The sequence below is a fragment of the Salvelinus fontinalis genome, chromosome 39, assembly GCF_029448725.1.
Source record: "Salvelinus fontinalis isolate EN_2023a chromosome 39, ASM2944872v1, whole genome shotgun sequence".
NCBI lineage: Eukaryota > Metazoa > Chordata > Actinopteri > Salmoniformes > Salmonidae > Salvelinus > Salvelinus fontinalis.
In genome coordinates this window covers 3,390,801-3,416,460 of record NC_074703.1, presented here as the reverse complement: position 1 = coordinate 3,416,460, position 25,660 = coordinate 3,390,801, and the positions used below count along the sequence as shown (strand labels likewise).

The following is a 25,660-nucleotide window of genomic DNA, read 5'->3' as shown; positions in this document are numbered from 1 at the left end:
ATAGATACAATTATAAAAGACTGTCATTATCATCTGTGCAGAATAGAGGGAAGACACAAGGTGAAAATAAACAAAGAAAAACCAAAATATATATCTGTTAATTTGCTAGATATATTCAATATATTTTTGATTGAATAAAGAATATGACTGCTAAGAGAATTTGATCCATTTGAAAAACTATTAAGGCTATTTGACTGAACACTAGAAATCAAACCCACATCAACAGGCTCCTTGTTTGATAGTCAACAAACTGTTAATAAATAAAATCACTTCCAAATAAACAAATTAAAACATATTACTTATTCATTCAGGATTTAAGTTGTTTTGAGGATCAGGGAGCTGTGTAGCTTTGGGTTACATCCTATTCCCTATGTAGTGCACTACTTTAGACCAGAGTCCTATGTGGCCATGGTTGAAAGTAGTGCACTACATAGGGAATAGACTGCTATTTGGAATGTACAGTCTTAGCCGATAGCCGTCCTCAGCTGAGATAAATTAAGACGACAGACTGGATAGGCTCCCTGCAGACAGGACACAGCTTGTTCCTCTTCTTCAGTTTCCTGGCGCAGGTGTAACAGGCCATGAGGTGTCCGGTGCGTCCGTGTACGATGCAGCCGTTCTTGGGCCTGGTCTGACAGATGACGCAGGGCTCCAGGCAGCTGGCGGGGAGGTGAGCCTCCAGGCTGTTGAAACGCTCCAAGTCTGGTGCCATCACTTCTTGGCTGAAGGGGGCGCTAGAGGACGAGCATGAGCCTACACCATTGGAGTTCGAAGAAGAGGTGGAGGGCTGGGAGGAGCAGGCCGAGTCTTGGGAATCGGGCCCAGAGACCAAATCCTGGGAGTCTTTGAGGAGGGGAAGGGGCGACCTGGCTCTCTTCCCGTCTGGGACATCCAGTCCTTCGGTCTCGTCGGGCTCTGTCGGGGCTGGGGAAGGCTTGGGGGGAAAGGGTTTGAGGTTAGGGGCTATGGTGGTGGTGGTAGCAGAGTTGCTGTCGGCCTCGGGAAACCAATCCATTCTACGCGTCCAGCAGCGGTTGCAGTTACGGGGGAGGGGAGGGTTCAACTCCTCACACTTTGAGCACTTCCAGTAGTCCTGAAACAACACCGCTAGATTAGACCACACCGCTAGATTAGACCACAGGCACCACCGCTAGATTAGACCACAGCCAGCACCGCTAGATTAGACAACACCGCTAGATTAGACAACACCGCTAGATTAGACGACACCGCTAGATTAGACAACACCGCTAGATTAGACGACACCGCTAGATTAGACAACACCGCTAGATTAGACCACAGGCACCACCGCTAGATTAGACCACAGGCACCACCGCTAGATTAGACAACACCGCTAGATTAGACCACAGGCACCACCGCTAGATTAGACAACACCGCTAGATTAGACAACAGGCACCACCGCTAGATTAGACAACACCGCTAGATTAGACAACACCGCTAGATTAGACGACAGGCACCACCGCTAGATTAGACCACAGGCACCACCGCTAGATTAGACCACAGGCACCACCGCTAGATTAGACCACACCCCTAGATTAGACCACACCCCTAGATTAGACCACACCGCCAGATTAGACAACAGGCACTAACCAACCAGAACATTGGTAGCGAGTGACAAAAAAACAGCTAAGCAGCATGTTGGCCAATCAGAATTCTGAGAAATGATCTGTGGTATCCTTGTGTTGATTAGATGTGTTTTATTATGGGTAATATGAAACATACCGCTTCCGTGATTTCAGTGTCGTCATCGAACGAGTCCTCCTCCTCTGCCTCAAAGATGGTGACTTCATACACCTGTGAGAGAACGACAGAGACACAGGGAGTCAACAGCTGCAGTTTGACCCCAGGACACTAGAGGGAGCTGTTTGAAATGACACACACACCAATGTTTCCTCGGGGGGTCCGGGAGCATGCCCCCCCGTGATAATTTTAGAACCACTGAAAATGTCTGCTTTTTGTTGGTGTGGTGGTGGTGCACCACAGCTAAATAAATGCAGCGGAAACACAGTTGAAAAGACAGTGAGCCGAGACCTCGTCCTCTCCAGACACTGAAGCCTCTTCGGGATCGCTGTAGGCATCCGAGTCGATGGACTCCACCTCAAACTCCACGCTGAAGTTATCAGACTCAGAGTCCAGATCCTGGCTCAGACCATCGTCACACACGTCACTGACCAACGAACCTACTTCCTGTTGAGAGAGACAAGAGAGAGAGCTCAGTAACATGGGACTTACACAGCTGCCGATAGATTTACAAATTACAATCATCATTTTTTACTCAGAATCTAAAGTACTGAACAAACCGATGTCACACACTAGACGTGAAACATTTAGTCTGACCATTATGTGTAGGAATTAATAAACTCATTCCTTCATCTGTATAATTTTGTAACCCAGCAGGTATTCTCTAGTTTAGGATCTCACCCTCCTTTTATTTAGGATTGTTGAAACTACAGTGACAGGGTAAATAGTTGTACTGCAGGAGGCTCCCCCACAGAGTTACAGGAGGCTGACCCACAGAGTCACAGGAGGCTAACCCACAGAGTCACAGGAGGCTGACCCACAGAGTCACAGGAGGCTGACCCACAGAGTCACAGGAGGCTGACCCACAGAGTCACAGGAGGCTGACCCACAGGAGGCTGACCCACAGAGTCACAGGAGGCTGACCCACAGAGTCACAGGAGGCTGACCCACAGAGTCACAGGAGGCTGACCCACAGAGTCACAGGAGGCTGACCCACAGAGTCACAGGAGGCTGACCCACAGAGTCACAGGAGGCTGACCCACAGAGTCACAGGAGGCTGACCCACAGAGTCACAGGAGGCTGACCCACAGAGTCACAGGAGGCTGACCCACAGGAGGCTGACCCACAGAGTCACAGGAGGCTGACCCACAGAGTCACAGGAGGCTGACCCACAGAGTCACAGGAGGCTGACCCACAGAGTCACAGGAGGCTGACCCACAGAGTCACAGGAGGCTGACCCACAGGAGGCTGACCCACAGAGTCACAGGAGGCTGACCCACAGAGTCACAGGAGGCTGACCCACAGAGTCACAGGAGGCTGACCCACAGAGTCACAGGAGGCTGACCCACAGAGTCACAGGAGGCTGACCCACAGAGTCACAGGAGGCTGACCCACAGAGTCACAGGAGGCTGACCCACAGGAGGCTGACCCACAGAGTCACAGGAGGCTGACCCACAGAGTCACAGGAGGCTGACCCACAGAGTCACAGGAGGCTGACCCACAGAGTCACAGGAGGCTACTCACAGTGTTACTGTGGGAGTTTGAAGACTCGCTGCTCCTCCGGTCTCGTTTCAGGCCTCCAATCACACACCAGAACATGCTGTCATCAAAGGTCAGAGAAAAGCTGTCTGACCTATGTCTCTTCCTGGGCTCACACCCGTCCTCCTCTTGTGTCGATGATGTCCCCTCTGGAATAGAACAGAGGTGAGCAGTGGTTTTAGTCGGGTTGACACATCAAATACGACTGTCAACAATTTCTTTCAAATGAGCCATTTCTCCTCTGATGGCCATAGAGAGGAACATTGTGCATCCGATCACTCCGTTGACATATTGAAACATACTGATAAGTCTTTAACAAAGCTGTTTCTCCCTTGATGACAATTTAATATCTTATGTGATGTTCACAAGACATGAAGGATTTGTTTATAGCCGTATCTGTGTACTGGGCCCTGAGGTACGATCAGTAGCTAAGAGCAATAAAATCCCCAGTCTTTAAAAATGGTCCATATCAATTCATCAGGCGAGGACTTGTGGATTCCCCCCCTGGTCCGTTGGGAACAGGACTGTCTTTGTGGTTGTCTGTGTGTGGAGGCCGTCAGGCTGCTTTGGGACTGAAGAGACTCATTGTGAGGAAAAGTCATCTGAAAACATTCTCCACAGCCTCCAGACCAGAGTGTTCCTACGGTCTGATAGCTGGTCCTATCCTACACAGAGATACCATCTCAGACCACCACGTCTGCCTGCCGTGCTACAGATGGCCAGAAAACCCCTGTCAAGAAGGACAAGTCTGGGCGGACCCATTAAAAGTGACTGTGGTTCTATGCTTTGATGGATCCATAACTCAGTCTTTGCTTCCCCAACAGACTTGACAGGGCAACACATGAAGCCATGCGGTCTGACACGACATCAGTCTTTCTCCAGGAGGAAATTACAGCACAGATTCACATGAGCAGGACTGGTGTAGTTAGTAGGTGTAGGCTTATGTACACACTGCTGGAGTACTCCAACAACACAGACAGAGAGACAGACAGACAGAAAGGCAGGCAGGCAGACAGACAGAAAGGCAGGCAGCGAGGCAGGCAGACAGACAGAGAGAGGCAGCGAGGCAGGCAGACAGACACAGAGACAGGCAGCGAGGCAGGCAGACAGACACAGAGACAGGCAGCGAGAGAGTCAGACAGACAGAGAGAGGCAGGCAGACAGAGAGAGGCAGGCAGACAGAGAGGCAGAGGCAGGCAGACAGAGAGGCAGAGGCAGGCAGACAGAGAGGCAGAGGCAGGCAGACAGAGAGGCAGAGGCAGGCAGACAGAGAGGCAGAGGCAGGCAGACAGAGAGGCAGACACACTCACCAGGGTCACTACTCCTCCTCCTTCTCCTGCGTTCTGAGGTAGATGATGAATGACAGTCTGAGTCTGTGTCCTGTAAACAGATGAAACAGGAGGAAGCGTTAGAGAAATCAACCAGTGAACCAGGACACTGAGGGAGGTCTGCCTATAAAACTCACTCAGGCACAGCTACCACTTAAAACGACATCACAGGAAAAACCGCATCAGCAGCTCCAAGGGAGACCGTCTTGGAACACGTGCCAGTATAAACATCACTCTGACACCAAACTAAAGTTGTTTCAACTTGAGGTTGAGTATGTTTACATCCCCGACCCAGAGCTAGGCAATTAGTTTGATCACAAGCATTTTCATTACACTCACAATAACATATGTGTGTGACCAATAAAATTTGATTTGATTTACAGTTTGTTTGTAACTATTTAAAATGGAGGGTGATGGAGAAGTGTTTCCCCTATATTAATTTAGTAACGGTGGCCCACCGCTATACAACTATTTTTGAGCCCGGTTGTAAACCAAGGTTTCCAGAACCCTTCTGCTGCTCTCTTAGGTGGTTTAACTAAGGGAAAGCAGTGGTGAAATACAGAACCCTTCTGCTGCTCTCTTAGGTGGTTTAACTAAGGGAAAGCAGTGGTGAAATACAGAACCCTTCTGCTGCTCTCTTAGGTGGTTTAACTAAGGGAAAGCAGTGGTGAAATACAGAACCCTTCTGCTGCTCTCTTAGGTGGTTTAACTAAGGGAAAGCAGTGGTGAAATACAGAACCCTTCTGCTGCTCTCTTAGGTGGTTTAACTAAGGGAAAGCAGTGGTGAAATACAGAACCCTTCTGCTGCTCTCTTAGGTGGTTTAACTAAGGGAAAGCAGTGGTGAAATACAGAACCCTTCTGCTGCTCTCTTAGGTGGTTTAACTAAGGGAAAGCAGTGGTGAAATACAGAACCCATCTGCTGCTCTCTTAGGTGGTTTAACTAAGGGAAAGCAGTGGTGAAATACAGAATTGAAAGATGTGAGAAAAGTCTGGTAAGCAGACTCCACATCGGCCTAAATATTTTCCCATGAAATACCATCAAACAACATCTTAAAAGTGCTCGCAATTACTTTTGTTAAATAGTCTACATTTAAAAATGCTACTAATCATTCCTCTCTGTTTATTTCCAACTGCCAAAGAGAAGTGGAAAATTAGAAAGAATGCATCTGAGTAGGATTCTAGTTGCATTGACAGGCACGACTCATGCCTGTGAGCCATAACCAATCAGAACTGCAGTAGGCCTATATGCAAATAGACCATTGCCATATATGGACCTGTGCCATTCACTGGACTGTTTTTACAGCATGAGCGGTCGTGAGTAGATGAACTGGACTGTGTTTACAGCATGAGCGGTCGTGAGTAGAAGCGCTTGTTTTGAGATCAAAGCGAGAGCGACTTGTGCACATTTGTTCATATCCTTTGCTAGTGAGTTATTAGCCCAGCTTTTAGTTAGTGAGTTATTAGCCCAGTTATAGATCATTTGTAGTCAGCAATAGGGGAGTGATTGCTTCTTACAAGACCACGAAACGTGTACATTTCTAGACATATTTGAAAAGCCAGTCAGGTAAAAAGTTATTTTTTTGTCTTAAAGGGGCAGTATTTCCATGTTAAAATGTTATGGGATGCATTTTCTCCATTGTTTTTGATGGTAGGCCACTCTGGTAGGCCTACATTATGATCAAATAGCCACAGTAGCAGCCTCAATGTTCACAGTAAGCGCGTGCCGGAACGTTGAACAGGATTTTCACAACGTTCAAGTTTGTGCTCATCAGACCTGAGATTTGCTCAGTGATAAAAAACAGAGAACAGTGGTTGGGACAGAGTGCAGATTGGAGTGGGTCTACGGCAGTGCTCTCCAATGGGTCGATAGCCAGCGACCAGCTCACCTATGACTAGCTCGACAAAACTATTCTGGAAGTACATGCAATTTTCACGTGTTCCACCGCAAACTGTCATAAACAGATCTCACTAGTATCAGACAGTACCAGCTACTGTATAATCAATGCAACATTATCCCAGCCCTGGTTAAACACTAGTATCAGACAGTACCAGCTACTGTATAATCAATGCAACATTATCCCAGCCCTGGTTAAACACTAGTATCAGACAGTACCAGCTACTGTATAATCAATGCAACATTATCCCAGCCCTGGTTAAACACTAGTATCAGACAGTACCAGCTACTGTATAACCAATGCAACATTATCCCAGCCCTGGTTAAACACTAGTATCAGACAGTACCAGCTACTGTATAATCAATGCAACATTATCCCAGCCCTGGTTAAACACTAGTATCAGACAGTACCAGCTACTGTATAACCAATGCAACATTATCCCAGCCCTGGTTAAACACTAGTATCAGACAGAGCCCGGGGCTCTTATGAGTCGAAGCCAGAACTGATGTTCAAAAGGTCTTGTCGGTTGTAATAAATTACAGCGGAAAAAAATTCATGGGAATTTATTTTTATTTCTATAATTACGACTAAAGAATGACAAAATAGCAAAGTTGGGTCGGATCTTGTAAAACAGCTGCCATCTAGTACGGCAACATTATAGCAATGCCCCCAACTGGAATGTATCAACCAACCACATGCTCTTGTCCCCCCCCCTCATTTAGTTTAATGTGTCCAGCATAGAAATACAATGAATAGATGCTCTTTCTATGTGGTCTTCTTACCTTAGGCCCTCTATCCGGTTCACTCTGGCTCCTGGGTTCCGTGAAGACAGATTGGGATTCTAAAAAGGAAAAAAAGAAACATCTACATTTAAAAATCAGAATAGACTACTTCCTCACTTGTCTTATCAGCCCAATACATTGAACTGCCTAGCGTACAAATGGCTTTTTCAAAAGAGAGATGTATATCAACTAGAAACTACAGGACAATAGGAAGTGACAAAAGGAAAGCTAAAAGTACCTTGATTTTTCACCGCGAGGAGATTTTGTGTGATCATAGCGAAGAGGACTCTGAAAGAACAAAAAACATACAAAGGCTAACATTAGCATAGTGAAACGGTTTCACTATCAGACATCTCATTTGTTTAGCAAACAGAAGGCTGCTCATCAGTAACTTCTTTTTGAAACATCAGTGCACATCTGAGCCAACACATGCAACAGGTGACAGCATATTAAGTGGCTGTACTAGAGGCCAGAGTCTGTATTAGAGGACCAGAGGAGCTGTACTAGAGGCCAGAGTCTGTATTAGAGGCTGTGTAGAGGGGCTGCATAGAGGGGCTGCATTAGAGGCTATGTAGAGGGACTGCATTAGAGGCTGTGTAGAGGAGCTGCATTAGAGGCTGTGTAGAGGAGCTGCATTAGAGGCTGTGTAGGGGGCTGCATTAGAGGCGCTGCATTAGAGGCTGTGTAGAGGAGCTGCATTAGAGGCTGTGTAGAGGAGCTGCATTAGAGGCTGTGTAGAGGGACTGCATTAGAGGCTGGCTGTGTAGAGGGGCTGCATTAGAGGCTGTGTAGAGGGGCTGCATTAGAGGCTGTGTAGAGGGGCTGCATTAGAGGCTGGCTGTGTAGAGGAGATGCATTAGAGGCTGGCTGTGTAGAGGAGCTGCATTAGAGGCTGGCTGTGTAGAGGGGCTGCATTAGAGGCTGGCTGTGTAGAGGGGCTGCATTAGAGGCTGTGTAGAGGGGCTGCATTAGAGGTTGTGTAGAGGGGCTGCATTAGAGGTTGTGTAGAGGGGCTGCATTAGAGGCTGTGTAGAGGGGCTGCATTAGAGGCTGTGTAGAGGGGCTGCATTAGAGGCTGTGTAGAGGGGCTGCATTAGAGGCTGTGTAGAGGGGCTGCATTAGAGGCTGTGTAGAGGGGCTGCATTGGAGGCTGTGTAGAAGGGCTGCATTGGAGGCTGTGTAGAAGGGCTGCATTAGAGGCTGGCTGTGTAGATAAGCTGCATTAGAGGCTGTGTAGAGAAGCTGCATTAGAGGCTATGTAGAGGGGCTGCATTAGAGGCTGGCTGTGTAGAGGGGCTGCATTAGAGGCTGGCTGTGTAGAGGGGCTGCATTAGAGCCTGGCTGTGTAGAGGGGCTGCGTAGAGGGGCTGCATTAGAGGCTGGCTGTGTAGAGGGGCTGCATTAGAGGCTGGCTGTGTAGAGGGGCTGCATTAGAGGCTGGCTGTGTAGAGGGGCTGCATTAGAGGCTGGCTGTGTAGAGGGGCTGCATTAGAGGCTGGCTGTGTAGAGGGGCTGCATTAGAGGCTGCGTAGAGGGGCTGCATTAGAGGCTGCGTAGAGGGGCTGCATTAGAGGCTGTGTAGAGGGGCTGCATTAGAGGCTGTGTAGAGGGGCTGCATTAGAGGCTGTGTAGAGGGGCTGCATTAGAGGCTGTGTAGAGGGGCTGCATTAGAGGCTGTGTAGAGGGGCTGCATTAGAGGCTGTGTAGAGGGGCTGCATTGGAGGCTGTGTAGAAGGGCTGCATTGGAGGCTGTGTAGAAGGGCTGCATTAGAGGCTGGCTGTGTAGATAAGCTGCATTAGAGGCTGTGTAGAGAAGCTGCATTAGAGGCTATGTAGAGGGGCTGCATTAGAGGCTGGCTGTGTAGAGGGGCTGCATTAGAGGCTGGCTGTGTAGAGGGGCTGCATTAGAGCCTGGCTGTGTAGAGGGGCTGCGTAGAGGGGCTGCATTAGAGGCTGGCTGTGTAGAGGGGCTGCATTAGAGGCTGGCTGTGTAGAGGGGCTGCATTAGAGGCTGGCTGTGTAGAGGGGCTGCATTAGAGGCTGGCTGTGTAGAGGGGCTGCATTAGAGGCTGGCTGTGTAGAGGGGCTGCATTAGAGGCTGCGTAGAGGGGCTGCATTAGAGGCTGCGTAGAGGGGCTGCATTAGAGGATGTGTAGAGGGGCTGCATTAGAGGCTGTGTAGAGGGGCTGCATTAGAGGCTGTGTAGAGGGGCTGCATTAGAGGCTGTGTAGAGGGGCTGCATTAGAGGCTGTGTAGAGGGGCTGCATTAGAGGCTGTGTAGAGGGATTGCATTAGAGGCTGGCTGTGTAGAGGGGCTGCATTAGAGGCTGGCTGTGTAGAGGGGCTGCATTAGAGGCTGTGTAGAGGGGCTGCATTAGAGGCTGTGTAGAGGGGCTGCATTAGAGGCTGTGTAGAGGGACTGCATTAGAGCCGGCTGTGTAGAGGAGCTGCATTAGAGACTGGCTGTGTAGAGGAGCTGCATTAGAGATTGGCTGTGTAGAGGGGCTGCATTAGAGGCTGTGTAGAGGGAATGCATTAGAGGCTGTGTAGAGGGGCTGCATTAGAGGCTGTGTAGAGGGGATGCATTAAAGGCTGTGTAGATGGGCTAGAGGGGCTGCATTAGAGGCCTAGAGAGGTTGTATTAGAGCAACGCGAGCCGAGCAAACGGAGTGTGTGTGTGTTGGGGGTTTATTGTCCGTCCCAAGCTGTGTGTGTTATTGTGTGAGTGGGTGCGGCTCTTTGATAGAGAAGATGTGTGTGTGTCCTCACCGTGGTTCTTTAACAGAGAAGCTGTCCACTCCCAGTACAGCCCCCAGTGGGTCATCAGCACAGTGCACTATGTGTTGCTGCTTCATGTCATAAAGCTGTTTCTTCATGATGTACTGTCCCAGGTAGAATATCACCTGACAATAGACAGAACAGGGGTCAGAGGTCAACACCACAGCGTAACACACACAAGAGAGAGAGAAACAGGGTACAGGCAGAGGTCAAGACAAGAAGCCTGGGAATGTCTCAGGATAAGACTGCACCACCAATAGTCCTGTCTCAGTCTAGTTGATATCCTCCATATACTGATCCAGACAGTCCTGTCTCAGTCTAGTTGATATCCTCCATATACTGATCCAGAGTATTCTGGGTCACAATTTAGACAGGCAACTGATAGATACATTATCACTGCACTGAGTAGAAGTGTATGACTCCACCCAATATACTTCTCTAGCTGACAGGAGGCTATTGTGATAGACTGATCACTGCCATGAAGGCATCAGTTCCTTATGATAAAAGCAGATTACACAGACTGTAAACACATTTTCCAGCAATCAATGTGGACCAGTAAAACGCTCAGCACTCCCATACACTCTATAAACTACAGCATCAGAGGAGCGCCTCTCTCTCTGAGATAACTCTGTCTCCCCGATGAACAACAGAGAGGAAGGAGCCAAACACGGAGTCCCAGACTAGTTAGACATTCCAGAGGTCCATTAGAACCCCAGTGAGTCAGAGGTGACTGAACACTCTAACATTCTAACTAAGATAATCACCAGTCTCTCTCTATGACTCAGACTCTCACACAGACAGACCCCCCCTGACATGTCTCATCAAAGCTGTGTGACGTGTCCTCAAACCAAGGTGGCCTGCTAGCCAATCATAGCTCGTAAATGACAGTGCATTTGTATTCTAGTTTAGTAGACACGGTTATCCAGTGACTTACAATCAGTTCAATCAACTAAAGTAGGTAAAACAGCATACCAATAGGAAAACAATAGAACCAAGTCAAAAGCCATTCTAATGTTTAAGAGCAACTACCGTATGCAGTGCTTAGTTGATGAAAGCGACAATCAATAGTGAAACTAGTGTAAATCCAACGATGCAGAGAATAATCCAGAAACAAATACAAAGTAGATACCAGTAGTTTGGCTGCTAACGACAAATTAAGAGTGACTTTCCCCCCTTTAGAAACTAATACCCACTATTCTAGGAGTAAACGCTAAGATATACTGCAATTGGAAATTCAAAACATAAAATATTTAAATGTAAAAAATGTATTTAAAAAAATGTGAGACTAGAAAATAATTACAGAAACTGAAAAGTCTGGGAGATAATGTCTATTGAAGATCTTAAAATATTTTCTCTGTCTGCTTCATGGAACAATAACTTGATTAACTAAAGTTAAGCCAAAGACTAGTGGTTCTATATCAGCAGGATATAGGAAACAAAACAGCCAGCTGTCAGGTCACGTCTTACCTCTTTCAAGGTGAAAATGTCTTTGTCTGCACCTGCCTGTTGTAATAAGATATGCAGTTTCTCTTTTGGTCTTACCTGTGAAAATATAGCACATAAACAAAAAATATTATTTTAGATTCAATGTAACTGTAAACAAATATGACTTAAATAGTGTGATAGAGAGAAAGCGGTTTAAATTCATACTTACAAGTTTCTCATTGTCCAACGTATTTATTTGGGAACTATTTCTATGCCATTCTGCCATTCTCTCACAATTCTCTGCCATTCTGTCTTTCACCTGTCGAAAAGTAGAGGTAAAATACATGTTAATTTCCAAGTTAACATGCAATGCCTTATAAAAGTACACAACTACATACATGTCAAGACAAGCTTTGGAAGACAAAAACAAGTTTACCTAAATAAATAAATAGAAGTACTAATGAGTAGATGTTATTTATCTACCCCCTCTATAATACACCCTTCATATTCTGTACATAAAGTGCTTCAGCTCGGCTGGTAGCATTAGGAACCACTTCCCCGTCTCCCCCGGATTTAAATAGGCTCTGAGAGACATGTCAGGACTAGCACTGTTGACGCTAGGATGCTATTGGGCGCAGCCGGCGTCTGGTTGAAGCGAGATTACTAACCGTAACATGTTTTAGCATGACGAGCACACCGCTTTGACTCGCCCACCTAGCGGTCACCCTGCGTCGGTGCACCCGCCTCCACCCTTAGTGCGGAGTTGGCTGCTAGAGTTGGATATGCCCGGGCATGTCCCAGTTTACTACAGCCCTGCATTGTGTAACAATCAGCTGTTTTACTGACATGGGCAGGGTTGGAGGAAGGGTGTCTCGACTGACTCTCTTAGCTATTGCTTTTCCAAACAAAGAAAGAGCCATGCAAGTTGACAGGTGAAATATTGGACATAAACTGGTTGCCACTGGATATTAACGTTACCACCGTGGATATGAAATTACAAAGTACGGGATTAAAGCCAAAGTAACGATTTGTCACTAACATTTAAGAGGGGTTTGACATCTGGACTCACTGATAACAATTTTTATCTGATCTAACATTTGGTCATGAGTTTAGTTTTTCTGTTGTAGATATCCATCAATGTTATTCAATCGCATGAAAGAACCTGACCTGCGAAAAGTAACGTTACCTACACTTCAATCCTCATCCTGTTATTGCTACCAATCCAAATGGGATAGTTTCCTATCAATCTGTCAAAACACAATGAAGACAAACAGCTTGGAAAGACCCACGACCCAGTTGTGGGGCTCTGGAAGCCAGTAAAGTAGACCAGTGTGCAATATTGGCAAGTTAGTATAGCTGATTAATAACAAACGTTACAGTCAAGTGTATTTAACATAGGCATCTAGCTAGATTCAATGTGTGGTATTTACAATATATGTTTTAACTAGCTAACCACTAACGTTACGCTGTACCGCCAAAAATAAAACTGTTGAACGAGCAACTACAGTCCAGACGTTGACTAAGTTAGCAAGTTGGTGTCGCTGACCAGGCAGCGATTTTTGATATATCTTCATGTGCCTTTTGTTAGATGAGTAACTACGACACCACAGATAAACATATTTGACGACACTCTTGCTAGGTTAACATTACATTGCAGGTTTAGCCGTTGTACTACTAGCTACCACACTTCGCTACTATGTGTTAACGTCTAGCTATTCAACGTTAACTCCTTACTAGTAGTTTCCGTTTTAGCCATCAGGAAAACACGAGGATGAGAGGCCTTGTAGCATGTGGCTAATGCTATTCAAACATCAACTATAAAATGTAGTGGTTGTACAAATTACATGTCAAAATAACGCATAGTTAAACTATTATACACAATAGCTTGCATTTAAACTTCCATAGCAATATTTAAATAGATTTAGAGCACATTATTGTCTTCACTTACGTTACTTTCACAATCCAATAACTTGCTTCTAAAGTTAGCGAGGCAAACGAACGTTAATTTTGTCGCCTCTAGTGGCGGTTCCAAAGTAGGGCACGTGCACCGAAGATGAATCAGGTTGACTAATCAATCACAAGAAGAAGACAAATATGTCTGTTTTTACAAGAAGAAGAAAAGACTACCTGCATGTGGGGAATGTTCATAGTTTTATAGTGGAAAGAAACATTGGAACTGATTGGCTGGATTGATTAATCATTGATACAATCATCAGAGGGTAAAGGGCATTGGTTGTCATTCAAATCACACAGTCAGTGTGAAGAAGAAATCAGCCACATTGAATTAATATAATAGACAGGTTTCTGTATGTCTGGATTTATAAGTGTATTCATCATCATTATCCCCTGAGAAAGGAATACATCAGTGTTCTGTATCTTCACTCCAATATGGGTCAACTCTTGACATTGCACTCGCTCGTTGAAACAGGGGGTATTGTGACTCTTCACATGGCTACTTGCTGACTGCGAAATCATTGCCTCCTTCTGCCAGAGACAAAAGTGTGTTTGTGTTACGTTCTGTTATTCTGTCAACCAGCTCTGCTCTAGGGCCATGTATCAAGCGTAGGAGTGCTGATCTGGGATTCGTTCTGCCTTTTAGATCACAATGAATCGGATAACATGGACATGGGGGACCTGATCCTAGATCAGCAGTCCTATTCTGCCCCTGGTCTGGTCGGATGCTGAGACATGTCCTGGCAGTTCACACTTCATCATCATAGTGCCATGATGCTAGTCCTTATGATGCTAGTCCATATGATGCTAGTCCATATGATGCTAGTCCTTTGGTTCGAAGAACAGAGAATAAACTGGTATCAGTGAATCTACAACAGAAGATACATGGAAATAATGGTCATGGAACTAGTGGTCATTGAACTAGTGGTCATTGAACTAGTGGTCATTGAACTAATGGTCATTGAACTAGTGGTCATTGAACTAGTGGTCATTGAACTAGTGGTCATTGAACTAGTGGTCATGGAACTAGTGGTCGGTCATTGAACTAGTGGTCATTGAACTAGTGGTCATGGAACTAGTGGTCATGGAACTAGTGGTCATTGAACTAGTGGTCATTGAACTAATGGTCATGGAACTAGTGGTCATGGAACTAGTGGTCATTGAACTAGTGGTCATGGAACTAGTGGTCATTGAACTAGTGGTCATTGAACTAGTGGTCATTGAACTAGTGGTCATTGAACTAGTGGTCATGGAACTAATGGTCATTGAACTAGTGTAACGTTACATTGGTGCCGTGACCCGGATCACTGGTTGCTGCGGAAAAGGAGGAGGTTGAAAGGGGGGTGAGTGTAACGGATGTGAAATGGCTAGCTAGTTAGCGGGTACGCGCTAGTAGCATTTCAATCAGTTACGTCACTTGCTCTGAGACTAAGTAGGGTTGCCCCTTGCTCTGCAAGGGCCGCGGCCTTTGTGGAGCGATGGGTAGCGATGCTTCGTGGGCAACCGTTGTTGATGTGTGCAGAGGGTCCCTGGTTCGCGCCCGTGTCGGGGCGAGGGGACGACGTAAAGTTACATCTGTTACATTGGTGCCGTGACCCGGATCACTGGTTGCTGCGGAAAAGGAGGAGGTTGAAAGGGGGGTGAGTGTAAAGGATGTGAAATGGCTAGCTAGTTAGCGGGTACGCGCTAGTAGCATTTCAATCAGTTACGTCACTTGCTCTGAGACTTTAAGTAGGGTTGCCCCTTGCTCTGCAAGGGCCGCGGCCTTTGTGGAGCGATGGGTAGCGATGCTTCGTGGGCAACCGTTGTTGATGTGTGCAGAGGGTCCCTGGTTCGCGCCCGTGTCGGGGCGAGGGGACGACGTAAAGTTACATCTGTTACATTGGTGCCGTGACCCGGATCACTGGTTGCTGCGGAAAAGGAGGAGGTTGAAAGGGGGGTGAGTGTAACGGATGTGAAATGGCTAGCTAGTTAGCGGGTACGCGCTAGTAGCATTTCAATCAGTTACGTCACTTGCTCTGAGACTTTAAGTAGGGTTGCCCCTTGCTCTGCAAGGGCCGCGGCCTTTGTGGAGCGATGGGTAGCGATGCTTCGTGGGCAACCGTTGTTGATGTGTGCAGAAGGTCCCTGGTTCGCGCCCGTGTCGGGGCGACGACGTAAAGTTACATCTGCTACATTGGTGCCGTGACCCGGATCACTGGTTGCTGCGGAAAAGGAGGAGGTTGAAAGGGGGGTGAGTGTAACGGATGTGAAATGGCTAGCTAGTTAGCGGGTACGCGCTAGTAGCATTTTAATCAGTTACGTCACTTGCTCTGAGACTTTAAGTAGGGTTGCCCCTTGCTCTGCAAGGGCTGCGGCTTATGTGGAGCGATGGGTAACGACGCTTCGTGGGCGACCGTTGTTGATGTGTGCAGAAGGTCCCTGGTTCGCGCCCGTGTCGGGGCGAGGGGACGACGTAAAGTTACATCTGTTACACTAGTGGTCATGGAACTAGTGGTCATGGAACTAGTGGTCATGGAACTAATGGTCATGGAACTAGTGGTCATTGAACTAGTGGTCATTGAACTAATGGTCATTGAACTAATGGTCATTGAACTAATGGTCATTGAACTAATGGTCATGGAACTAATGGTCATTGAACTAATGGTCATGGAACTAATGGTCATGGAACTAGTGGTCATTGAACTAGTGGTCATTGAACTAATGGTCATTGAACTAGTGGTCATGGAACTAGTGGTCATGGAACTAGTGGTCATGGAACTAGTGGTCATTGAACTAGTGGTCATTGAACTAGTGGTCATGGAACTAGTGGTCATTGAACTAGTGGTCATTGAACTAGTGGTCATGGAACTAGTGGTCATTGAACTAGTGGTCATTGAACTAATGGTCATGGAACTAGTGGTCATTGAACTAGTGGTCATGGAACTAGTGGTCATGGAACTAGTGGTCATGGAACTAGTGGTCATGGAACTAGTGGTCATTGAGACCGAGAGAAACGTCACGACTTTCCTTGGTTAATGAAAGTCAAACCACAACATCTAAAAAGGAAAAGGCCTACTGGTCAGAAATGGCTCCTTGATTTGGATTAAATCATTTCACAAATGTGTTTATTGATGGACAAAATGAAAAGTGGAAGATTCATTATAAATGGTCTGTTTTGTTGATAACTTCTGTGTGCATCAAAATACATCAAAACTTCTATTTGTCCTTGAATCAGCAGAAAGTTTTTGGTCTCTGGTACCGTTGGCATATTTACCAGTCTGCTCCCCCTCTCCTTCCTAGAAGGCCTGAAATCATGAGTCAGATGTTATTTTAGAACGACCTGTTCTTTCAGAGCCTCAACATGTCAGGGCATGTTATAAAGCCTTATAACCTCCAATAAGTGTTATTAATCCTTTATAACTTCTAATTAGTACAAATGGAATGACAAAGGCCTCTAACACACATTTGGATTTAGCCTTAAGTGATTAAAGTCAAGTTATCCACTTGCTTCAATGAATTAGGATGAGTATAGAATTTGTAAAGTAATTGACATTGTGATCAGATTTACTTGATGGGTCTCTGGCGACTGGAAATCATTTCTATAATACTAAATCTTACATGATGCCGTCTCATCAGTCTCACAACAAGTCTCTCACCGGCTTCATTGACTTTGCAAATGAGCAGGATAGGCTAACGTTGAAGTGTTATAAATAGCCACGTAACCATTCAGTTCCAGTTTATACTGAAAGGGGAAGCCGTCTCTCAAATGGCATCCTATTCCCTTTATAGGGTACTACTTCCCCATGGGGCTCTTGTCAAAGGTAGTGCACTATATAGGGAGTAGGGTGGCATTTGGGACTGAGGTTCTGTGCTACCACAGATATGTCCTTGTTATTTGGCTCATGTGTTTTTGTTGGCCTCCGGTGGTTGGGTGTGTACACACTAGACTGAGCCACAATGGCAGGCCTGTGAACGTAGAGAGGCTGAGCAGACAGCAGAACACACTGAGGCCTCTCTCTGAGACCAGGGAACTGCCTGTACCTTGTAGCACAGTCCCCACCTAGATTTTTCTCGTCCACACCACCTCCCATCGCAGGTTCGTATTCACTAGATAACAAACATTAGAAAACAGACTGAAACAGGTAAGGAATAACTTAACTTGTCCAGTAAGAAACGCCTCTTGGTTTTCTGTTGAAAAACGTTTTTGCTACAGTGTGCACTAATGAATATGACCCAACTCTTATTCCAGCCCTGTATGATACCATGTTGACTAACTTGTAAAGGGCAAGCCCATGTGTAACTCTGTGTTGTTGTATGTGTCGAATTGCTATGCTTTATCTTGGCCAGGTCGCAGTTGCAAATGAGAACTTGTTATCAACTAGCCTACCTGGTTAAAAATTAAAAGCTGTATGTACTCCTGTTTCTCAGGACTGTCCCAGCAGTAATCAGAGTGTTCAACAAAGAATGTGACTTAGTCATTTTCCCATGAAACAATCTGTACTTAGAAAGTATTTGAGATATGCATTACTTTTCACTCAGTAACCGTTGACATAAATAGGTTGTGAGCAGCACTATGAAAACAGAGTCCTTTTCTCTACGACCACAATGAGTGGTAGCCCTACCTAACCTCCATTCATACAGCTGTCAATGGGCCTCTCAATGCTCTGTGGCAGGTTCAGGTAACTTCCCCAAGCTTCCTAAATGAGACAAAAACTATCAATAAAATACAATTTATTGAAGATCACAGTATGAAAAAAGAAAATCATTAAATAATGCAAAAGTATCTTCAGCATTTGGAAATTGTTAAAGAGCAAGTTGTCCTCTGTTTGATCGGACCGGCAAAAATACTGAAATATAAGACAGCATCTTGAGTAATGCAAAAACAATGTAAATACTGAGCTCCCACATCTTCCAATACACTATACATTCCACTTCTTTAGCAGTGTATTATCATCGTCATCATTATCTTACAAAACATGATCATTAGTGTTCCCTGCCAGAACTACCTCCCTTTATCTCACTGTTTGGCCAGTTCCCCTTTCACTCAACAATCACATTCCAACTACAGAATTCTAGTTCTATGATTCCAAGCTCTAGTTCTATGATTTCAAGCTCTAGTTCTATGATTCCAACCTCTAGTTCTATGATTCCAACCTCTAGTTCTATGATTCCAACCTCTAGTTCTATGATTCCAACCTCTAGTTCTATGATTCCAACCTCTAGTTCTATGATTCCAACCTCTAGTTCTATGATTCCAACCTCTAGTTATATGATTCCAACCTCTAGTTCTATGATTCCAACCTCTAGTTCTATGATTCCAACCTCTAGTTCTATGATTCCAACCTCTAGTTCTATGATTCCAACCTCTAGTTCTATGATTCCAACCTCTAGTTCTATGATTCCAGCCTCTAGTTCTATGATTCCAACCTCTAGTTCTATGATTCCAACCTGGCCCTTCCCTCAAACAGACCTAGGGAACCAGTGAGTTGTCGAGCAACCAATGAGAGCAGCAGCCTCTATGGATTGGCACTCCGGTGGGCCTATCATGGCCTCTGGACCAGCTTGCTTTTGCCCTCCTCCTGCTCTGCCAGCTTGAAGTGGGTGTAGGAGAGGATGCCAGCGAGGGTACAGAGGATGCCCAGACCCTGGTTTAGAGACAGGGGGTCCTGGAAGAGAACATAGCCCCCCAACAGGGTGATGCAGAACTTGAAGTGGCCAAACATGTTGTAGCTGTAGGAGTTCACGGTTAAGGTCAAATAAAAAAGGAGCACACAGTGAATTTGAAATGTATCACATACACACCTTTGTAATATTGACCCCAGAGTTATACTAGTTGTCATGGTGATTCCTCATATCATATCTCCGCCCTCCTTATCAACAATATTGGAGGAGAAGGTCAAAGGTCCCTCCACTCTGACCTTATTCTTCAATGAGTTTTGAGAAGGAGAGAGGATGTGAGGAATCAAGGACAGATTAATTGACATTTTGAGACAGTCCTATTGGTTGACCCTTGACCTCCAGAACAAAAGGATACGTAACAGCAGAGGTGTTCCCTATGATCCAGTAGATTGACAGGTTGACTAGGAAGGCAATGAGGCCAGATAGCATCACCATGGCCTGAAGGGAGAGATACAACATGTTAGCATCACCATGGCCTGAAGGGAGAGATACAACATGTTAGCATTACCATGGTCTGAAGGGAGAGATACAACATGTTAGCATCACCATGGCCTGAAGGGAGAGATACAACATGTTAGCATTACCATGGCCTGAAGGGAGAGATACAACATGTTAGCATCACCATGGTCTGAAGATAGATACACAACATGTTAGCATCACCATGGTCTGAAGATAGATACACAACATGTTAGCATCACCATGGCCTGAAGGGAGAGATACAACATGTTAGCATCACCATGGTCTGAAGATAGATACACAACATGTTAGCATCACCATGGTCTGAAGATAGATACACAACATGTTAGCATCACCATGGCCTGAAGGTAGAGATACAACATGTTAGCATCACCATGGTCTGAAGATAGATACACAACATGTTAGCATCACCATGGTCTGAAGGTAGAGATACAACATGTTAGCATCACCATGGTCTGAAGATAGAGATACAACATGTTAGCATCACCATGGTCTGAAGATAGAGATACAACATGTTAGCATCACCATGGTCTGAAGGTAGAGATACAACATGTTAGCATCACCATGGTCTGAAGGTAGATACACAACATGTTAGCATCACCATGGTCTGAAGATAGATACACAACATGTTAGCATCACCATGGTCTGAAGGGAGAGATACAACATGTTAGCATCACCATGGTCTGAAGGGAGAGATACAACATGTTAGCATCACCATGGTCTGAAGATAGATACACAACATGTTAGCATCACCATGGTCTGAAGGTAGAGATACAACATGTTAGCATCACCATGGTCTGAAGGTAGAGATACAACATGTTAGCATCACCATGGCCTGAAGGTAGATACACAACATGTTAGCATCACCATGGTCTGAAGGTAGAGATACAACATGTTAGCATCACCATGGTCTGAAGGGAGAGATACAGCATGTTAGCATCACCATGGCCTGAAGATAGATACACAACATGTTAGCATCACCATGGTCTGAAGGTAGAGATACAACATGTTAGCATCACCATGGCCTGAAGGTAGATACACAACATGTTAGCATCACCATGGTCTGAAGATAGATACACAACATGTTAGCATCACCATGGTCTGAAGGTAGAGATACAACATGTTAGCATCACCATGGCCTGAAGGTAGATACACAACATGTTAGCATCACCATGGTCTGAAGATAGATACACAACATGTTAGCATCACCATGGCCTGAAGGTAGATACACAACATGTTAGCATCACCATGGTCTGAAGGTAGATACACAACATGTTAGCATCACCATGGTCTGAAGATAGATACACAACATGTTAGCATCACCATGGCCTGAAGGTAGATACACAACATGTTAGCATCACAATGGTCTGAAGGGAGAGATACAGCATGTTAGCATCACCATGGCCTGAAGGGAGAGATACAACATGTTAGCATCACCATGGCCTGAAGGTAGAGATACAACATGTTAGCATTACCATGGTCTGAAGGTAGAGATACAACATGTTAGCATCACCATGGCCTGAAGGTAGATACACAACATGTTAGCATCACCATGGTCTGAAGGTAGATACACAACATGTTAGCATCACCATGGCCTGAAGGTAGAGATACAACATGTTAGCATCACCATGGTCTGAAGGGAGAGATACAACATGTTAGCATCACCATGGTCTGAAGGTAGATATACAACATGTTAGCATCACCATGGTCTGAAGATAGATACACAACATGTTAGCATCACCATAGCCTGAAGGTAACAACAGCACAGTAGCATGTTAGCAGAATTAGCAACACCAGTACCACTGTTTGTTATTACTTGTCTATCTCCAGGGGGTGGAAGTGGAGGCTTGTCGACCTTAGGGGTCAGAACAATGGTGTTGAAGTGAGCTCCGAGTGGCAGGTTTGGTTGCTGGGCGGACTACAGGCCACACACAGCTGAACATGCTTCGACATGTTCGTAGAGGACTAGTGCTTGTGTGCCTTCAGTGACTCATCTTATATGAGTAATCCATCACAGGATGTAGTCTCTCACTCATTCTCAAGACAAACTGAAAGTATGAAACACCTCTCTCAAAATAATTTACATAAACAAAATAGACTATTTGAATATTTAGGCTAAGCCAGGAATTCCCCCAAAGTCCCGCCCCCCCCCCCCTTCTAACCTTGCATGCAAAAGAGCTGATCGTTTCTTTGGCCCATCTGCTTAGGCCTGGTCTTAAAGTCTCTTACCCCAGTCATGCAGTATGAGATAGGTAGTGGGATTACAACTTCCCCATCCCTGAACCAACCAAGGCCATGGCATTCATAGAGTTCTGAACAGACTCACAATGCTGAGTTCTTCCAAAAGTATGTTTCCCTGTGCGTCTCAGAGAGCGAGAGGAAACTGTAGAATAACTCTGTGACAGAGTCAACGCTGAGATCTGATTAGGTGTACTATCCATTAGCTAACTGATTGGTGATCCCCCCCTCCCCCCCCTCTGTCTCTTACCAGTGCTGGGAAGGACCAGGGTCCGAAGATGCCCCCCTCCCCAGAGAGAGGTTCGAAGAAGGGCACGAGGGAGAGGAGGAAGGCAGAGGACATGGGGGCCTGGTAGTAGAGTAGCTGCATGGAGTTGACCTGGAGCTCATGCTGTTTCACACCTACCCACTGAGATAGAGGGAGGTGGGGGGGAGAGAGGGAGGGAGGTGGGGAGAGAGAGGGAGGTGAGGAGGGAGGTAGGGAGGGAGGTGGGGGGAGAGAGAGAGGTGGGGAGGGGGAGAGGGAGAGAGGTGGGGGGGAGAGGGAGGGAGGTGGGGAGGGAGAGGGAGGGAGTTGGGGAGGGAGGTAGGGGGAGGTGGGGGGAGAGAGGGAGGGAGGTGGAGAGGGAGGGAGGTGGGTAGGAGGAAGGTGGGGGGAAGAGAGGGAGGGAGGTGGGGAGAGGGAGAGAGAGAGAGGGAGGAAGGTGGGGGGGAGAGAGATATGTATTATCAATCAATAATGAGGCCTGAGATAATAGTACAATCACCCTTGATAATAAGAAGTATGAATAAGGCAAGAAAGTCCACTAACATGTTCTAGTCTGTCTGCATCCCAACTAGCACCCTATTCCCTTTCTAGTGCACTACTTTAGACCAGGGCCATTAGGGAATAGGGTGCCATTTGGAAGACAACCGGTTCACCCATAGACTGTAGTGTTCACCAGGTCCAAGTGCACTTCAAAGCATCACTACTTACCACCTGATAGAGGGAGGTGACGAACACTCCTAGTGTGGCAAAGACCATCCCCAGGAGGTTGAATCTCACATCATAGTAGGAGTTGAGGATCACACCTAACGTTATGGGCACCTAGTAGACAGACACACATCACCTAACGTTATGGGCACCTAGTAGAGACACACATCACCTAACGTTATGGGTACCTAGTAGACAGACACACAGGAACACACATCAGGTAAATAGTGTTACTGTAACCATAAAAATACATTATAAAAAGTTAGGATTAGGCATTAGGATGGTTAGAAAACAAAAATAACATTTAAAAAAACCTTTATTTTAACTAGGCAAATCAGTTAAGAACAAATTCTTATTTACAAATACGGCCTACTCCGGACGATGCTGAGCCAATTGTGCGCCGCACTATGGGACTCTCAATCAAGGCCGGATGTCATACAGCCTGGATAGCACTGAGATGCAGTGCCTTAGACCGCTGCGCCACTCGGGAGCCCTGGTTAAAGGGATACTTCAGGATTTTGTCAATGATGTCCTTTATCTACTTCCCCAGAGTCAGATGAACTAGTGGATAACATTTATGTCCAATGCGTGCAGTTTGATGGAAGTTGCTAACTAGCGTTAGCACAATGACTAGAGGTCTATGGATATCTGCTAGCATGCTAGTACAGGGACTGGAAGTATGGTAACTGCTAGCAGATAGCATAATGACTGGAAGTCTATGGATATCTGCTCGTGAAAGTACCTCTAACGTCCTTCATACCGGACAGAGAGATTTTATAACTTTGCCAGCTAGTGACCACTCTGCAAAGCTACATGAGTCATCTTGATTCAATGTAGAGCGTAATCACTGTACATTTTGTGGGAATGGCATTGGAACTACGAAATATAATTTAATTTTGCTGTGATTATTTTACCACTTTCTGGGTGGAGTTATAGGATTTATTATTTTCGAACAATGTTAATATTGCCAATTTCACATACAATGACATCAAATTTCGGGTTTATTCCAAGATGATAATGAATTCAATTTCCTGGTCAATAATTTAATTGTATTATTGAAATTCTTTATACACAAATGCAGATTAATGAAGGCTACTATTCCTCCTCATTTATTTTTTGAAGGAGAGCTTTATCTTTTTGTTGCAATCATTAAGAGTTAAAAATAAACTAAAACTCACTACTACATTTGAAACAAAGGATACGCATAAATTACTGTATATAAGACCTCTGTTTGTAAAAGTTAGTTTTTCTTTAAACTTGTGTGCTTGGTTGTGTATAATTCAACTTCGGTATGTTTGTACAATAGAAAAGTATTTTATATAAAATAAAATAAATCTCAATAAATGCCAGTCTGCCATTCTGTGTGGGATGATAGATACATTGTAGCAGACAGCAGCATTTGTACATTGCAACCCCCCCCCCCCCCCTAATGTGTCAACACGTGCAAATAATTTAGGATATTTAGATACTTAAGATATTTTTAAAAATGTAGGTTATAATAGCTTTATTGCTGACTGCTATATTCTATGCAAATTAGCCAACTTGTTTAATTTCAAATGAAAGCCAATGATAATTAAATATCACCACACAAAACTGGTATTTATTTTCTCTTATTTACTCAGACAGCAGCATTTGTACATTGCAACCCCCCCCCCCCCCTGCCATTCTGTATGGAATGCTAGATACATTGTAGTAGACAGCATTTGTACATTGCAACCCCCCCCCCCCCCCTACCATTCTGTATGGAATGCTAGATACATTGTAGCAGACAGCAGCATTTGTACATTGCAACCCCCCCCCCCCCCCTGCCATTCTGTATGGAATGATAGATACATTGTAGCAGACAGCAGCATTTGTACATTGCAACCCCCCCCCCCCCCCCCCCCCCACACACCTACCAAAGTCAACTTGATCTTGGTGGAGAAAGTCTTCTTGTAGTACATTGTCTGTATGACAATGATCACAGGGGTTGTCATCACTTTGGCCAGCTGGTAAGTACCGATGGTGTTGTTTTGTAAAGACAGATTGGTGAAAGCCACGAAGCCACAGAAGCTTAGAGCGAGCCAGATAATTTTGGTGGGTTGGAGACTCTTTGGCGCAAATATGTCCATCTTCTGGCATACCCATAGTCCAAGCCATGTCACAACGAAATGGATCAGAGTCAGAGTCATGTTCGGGAAGCCATAGTGAACATAGATCCATTTGTTGATGAAAACGATGCATATCGATGATAGCAAGTTGGCCAATAATCCAATGACGAGGCGGCTATTCGAGAAAAGGTCCGACAGTCGGTTAGCCATGGTCGTTTTGAGAACTGTCCTGTAAAAATCTACATACAGGTTTCAGTAGTACTGTATAGTATGAAGCTAGGTAGCTAATGTAAACCAACAAAAATGTCTACCCTCTGCCACACATCAGGAAAAGTTGCGGGGGTCTCTCTCCAAGCTTCGACACTAACGACTGATCGGGCATACATCTCCTTTCGTAAACATTTACAGAGCCTATACAGTAGCATTACATTCTATAGTGTTCCGGTCCTGCATGTACAGTTACACAACGCTTTCATACTTTTCCATCGCATGTGGATCATACAGGAGAAAGAGCCTGGTTGCAACTTAACGGGAGCAGTGACGTCAGATGATGCGATCTTTACTTCCGTGTTCTGCGAAGAGAACTAGCCACGTCAGTGCCCTACAGCGCCTACCCGTGGACACTTTGGAAAGTTGCGAAGGCGATAACCTAAACCATCTCTTCTCGACCTATACAAGGTGGTCTCAAACATTCCTTATACTCTTCTAGATTCAGATACGTATTTTGCATTCTGCCTGTGCATGTCCCAAAGACAAACAATA

At 45.5% G+C, this 25,660-nt stretch overlaps 2 protein-coding genes across 3 annotated transcripts; both read right to left on the bottom strand.

Annotated features, from left to right (window-relative positions):
• Nucleotides 1-285: 285 nt before the first annotated feature.
• Nucleotides 286-14,179, bottom strand: LOC129838651 (E3 ubiquitin-protein ligase Mdm2-like). 2 transcript variants are annotated; one of them, XM_055905771.1, is made up of 11 exons: nucleotides 13,455-14,179; nucleotides 11,736-11,825; nucleotides 11,549-11,623; nucleotides 10,073-10,206; nucleotides 7,542-7,591; nucleotides 7,304-7,362; nucleotides 4,608-4,677; nucleotides 3,283-3,446; nucleotides 2,050-2,205; nucleotides 1,741-1,812; nucleotides 286-1,093 (listed from the first exon to the last, which is right to left on the bottom strand). In XM_055905771.1, exons 2-11 carry the CDS (start codon nucleotides 11,811-11,813, stop codon nucleotides 482-484), a joined length of 1,470 nt encoding a protein of 489 aa, XP_055761746.1. In that variant the 5' UTR covers nucleotides 11,814-11,825; nucleotides 13,455-14,179; the 3' UTR covers nucleotides 286-481. The 2 variants fall into 2 exon arrangements, with proteins under 2 accessions (XP_055761746.1, XP_055761747.1); XM_055905772.1 differs by lacking the exon at nucleotides 13,455-14,179 and adding an exon at nucleotides 11,943-12,184.
• A 3,976-nt stretch (nucleotides 14,180-18,155) lies between these two features.
• On the bottom strand, nucleotides 18,156-25,484 carry LOC129838652 (solute carrier family 35 member E3-like). The gene is made up of 5 exons (XM_055905773.1): nucleotides 24,707-25,484; nucleotides 22,812-22,922; nucleotides 22,086-22,244; nucleotides 19,476-19,558; nucleotides 18,156-19,171 (listed from the first exon to the last, which is right to left on the bottom strand). Exons 1-5 carry the CDS (start codon nucleotides 25,106-25,108, stop codon nucleotides 18,985-18,987), a joined length of 942 nt encoding a protein of 313 aa, XP_055761748.1. The 5' UTR covers nucleotides 25,109-25,484; the 3' UTR covers nucleotides 18,156-18,984.
• Nucleotides 25,485-25,660: the final 176 nt, after the last annotated feature.

What these genes read in the sequence shown, in the direction of transcription:
- LOC129838651 (XM_055905771.1), bottom strand. Translation starts at nt 11,813, where the DNA reads ATGGCAGAGAATTGTGAGAGAATGGCAGAATGGCATAGAAATAGTTCC. An exon ending in AACCGGATAGAGGGCCTAAG is followed by an intron (nt 4,678 to 7,303) that starts GTAAGAAGACCA and finishes ATCTGTTTACAG; the next exon opens with GACACAGACTCAGACTGTCA. An exon ending in GAGGAGGAGTAGTGACCCTG is followed by an intron (nt 3,447 to 4,607) that starts GTGAGTGTGTCT and finishes GTTCTATTCCAG; the next exon opens with AGGGGACATCATCGACACAA.
- LOC129838652 (XM_055905773.1), bottom strand. Translation starts at nt 25,108, where the DNA reads ATGGCTAACCGACTGTCGGACCTTTTCTCGAATAGCCGCCTCGTCATT. An exon ending in TCACCTCCCTCTATCAGGTG is followed by an intron (nt 22,245 to 22,811) that starts GTAAGTAGTGAT and finishes CCTCTATCTCAG; the next exon opens with TGGGTAGGTGTGAAACAGCA. An exon ending in CCTGGTCCTTCCCAGCACTG is followed by an intron (nt 19,559 to 22,085) that starts GTAAGAGACAGA and finishes CTCTCCCTTCAG; the next exon opens with GCCATGGTGATGCTATCTGG.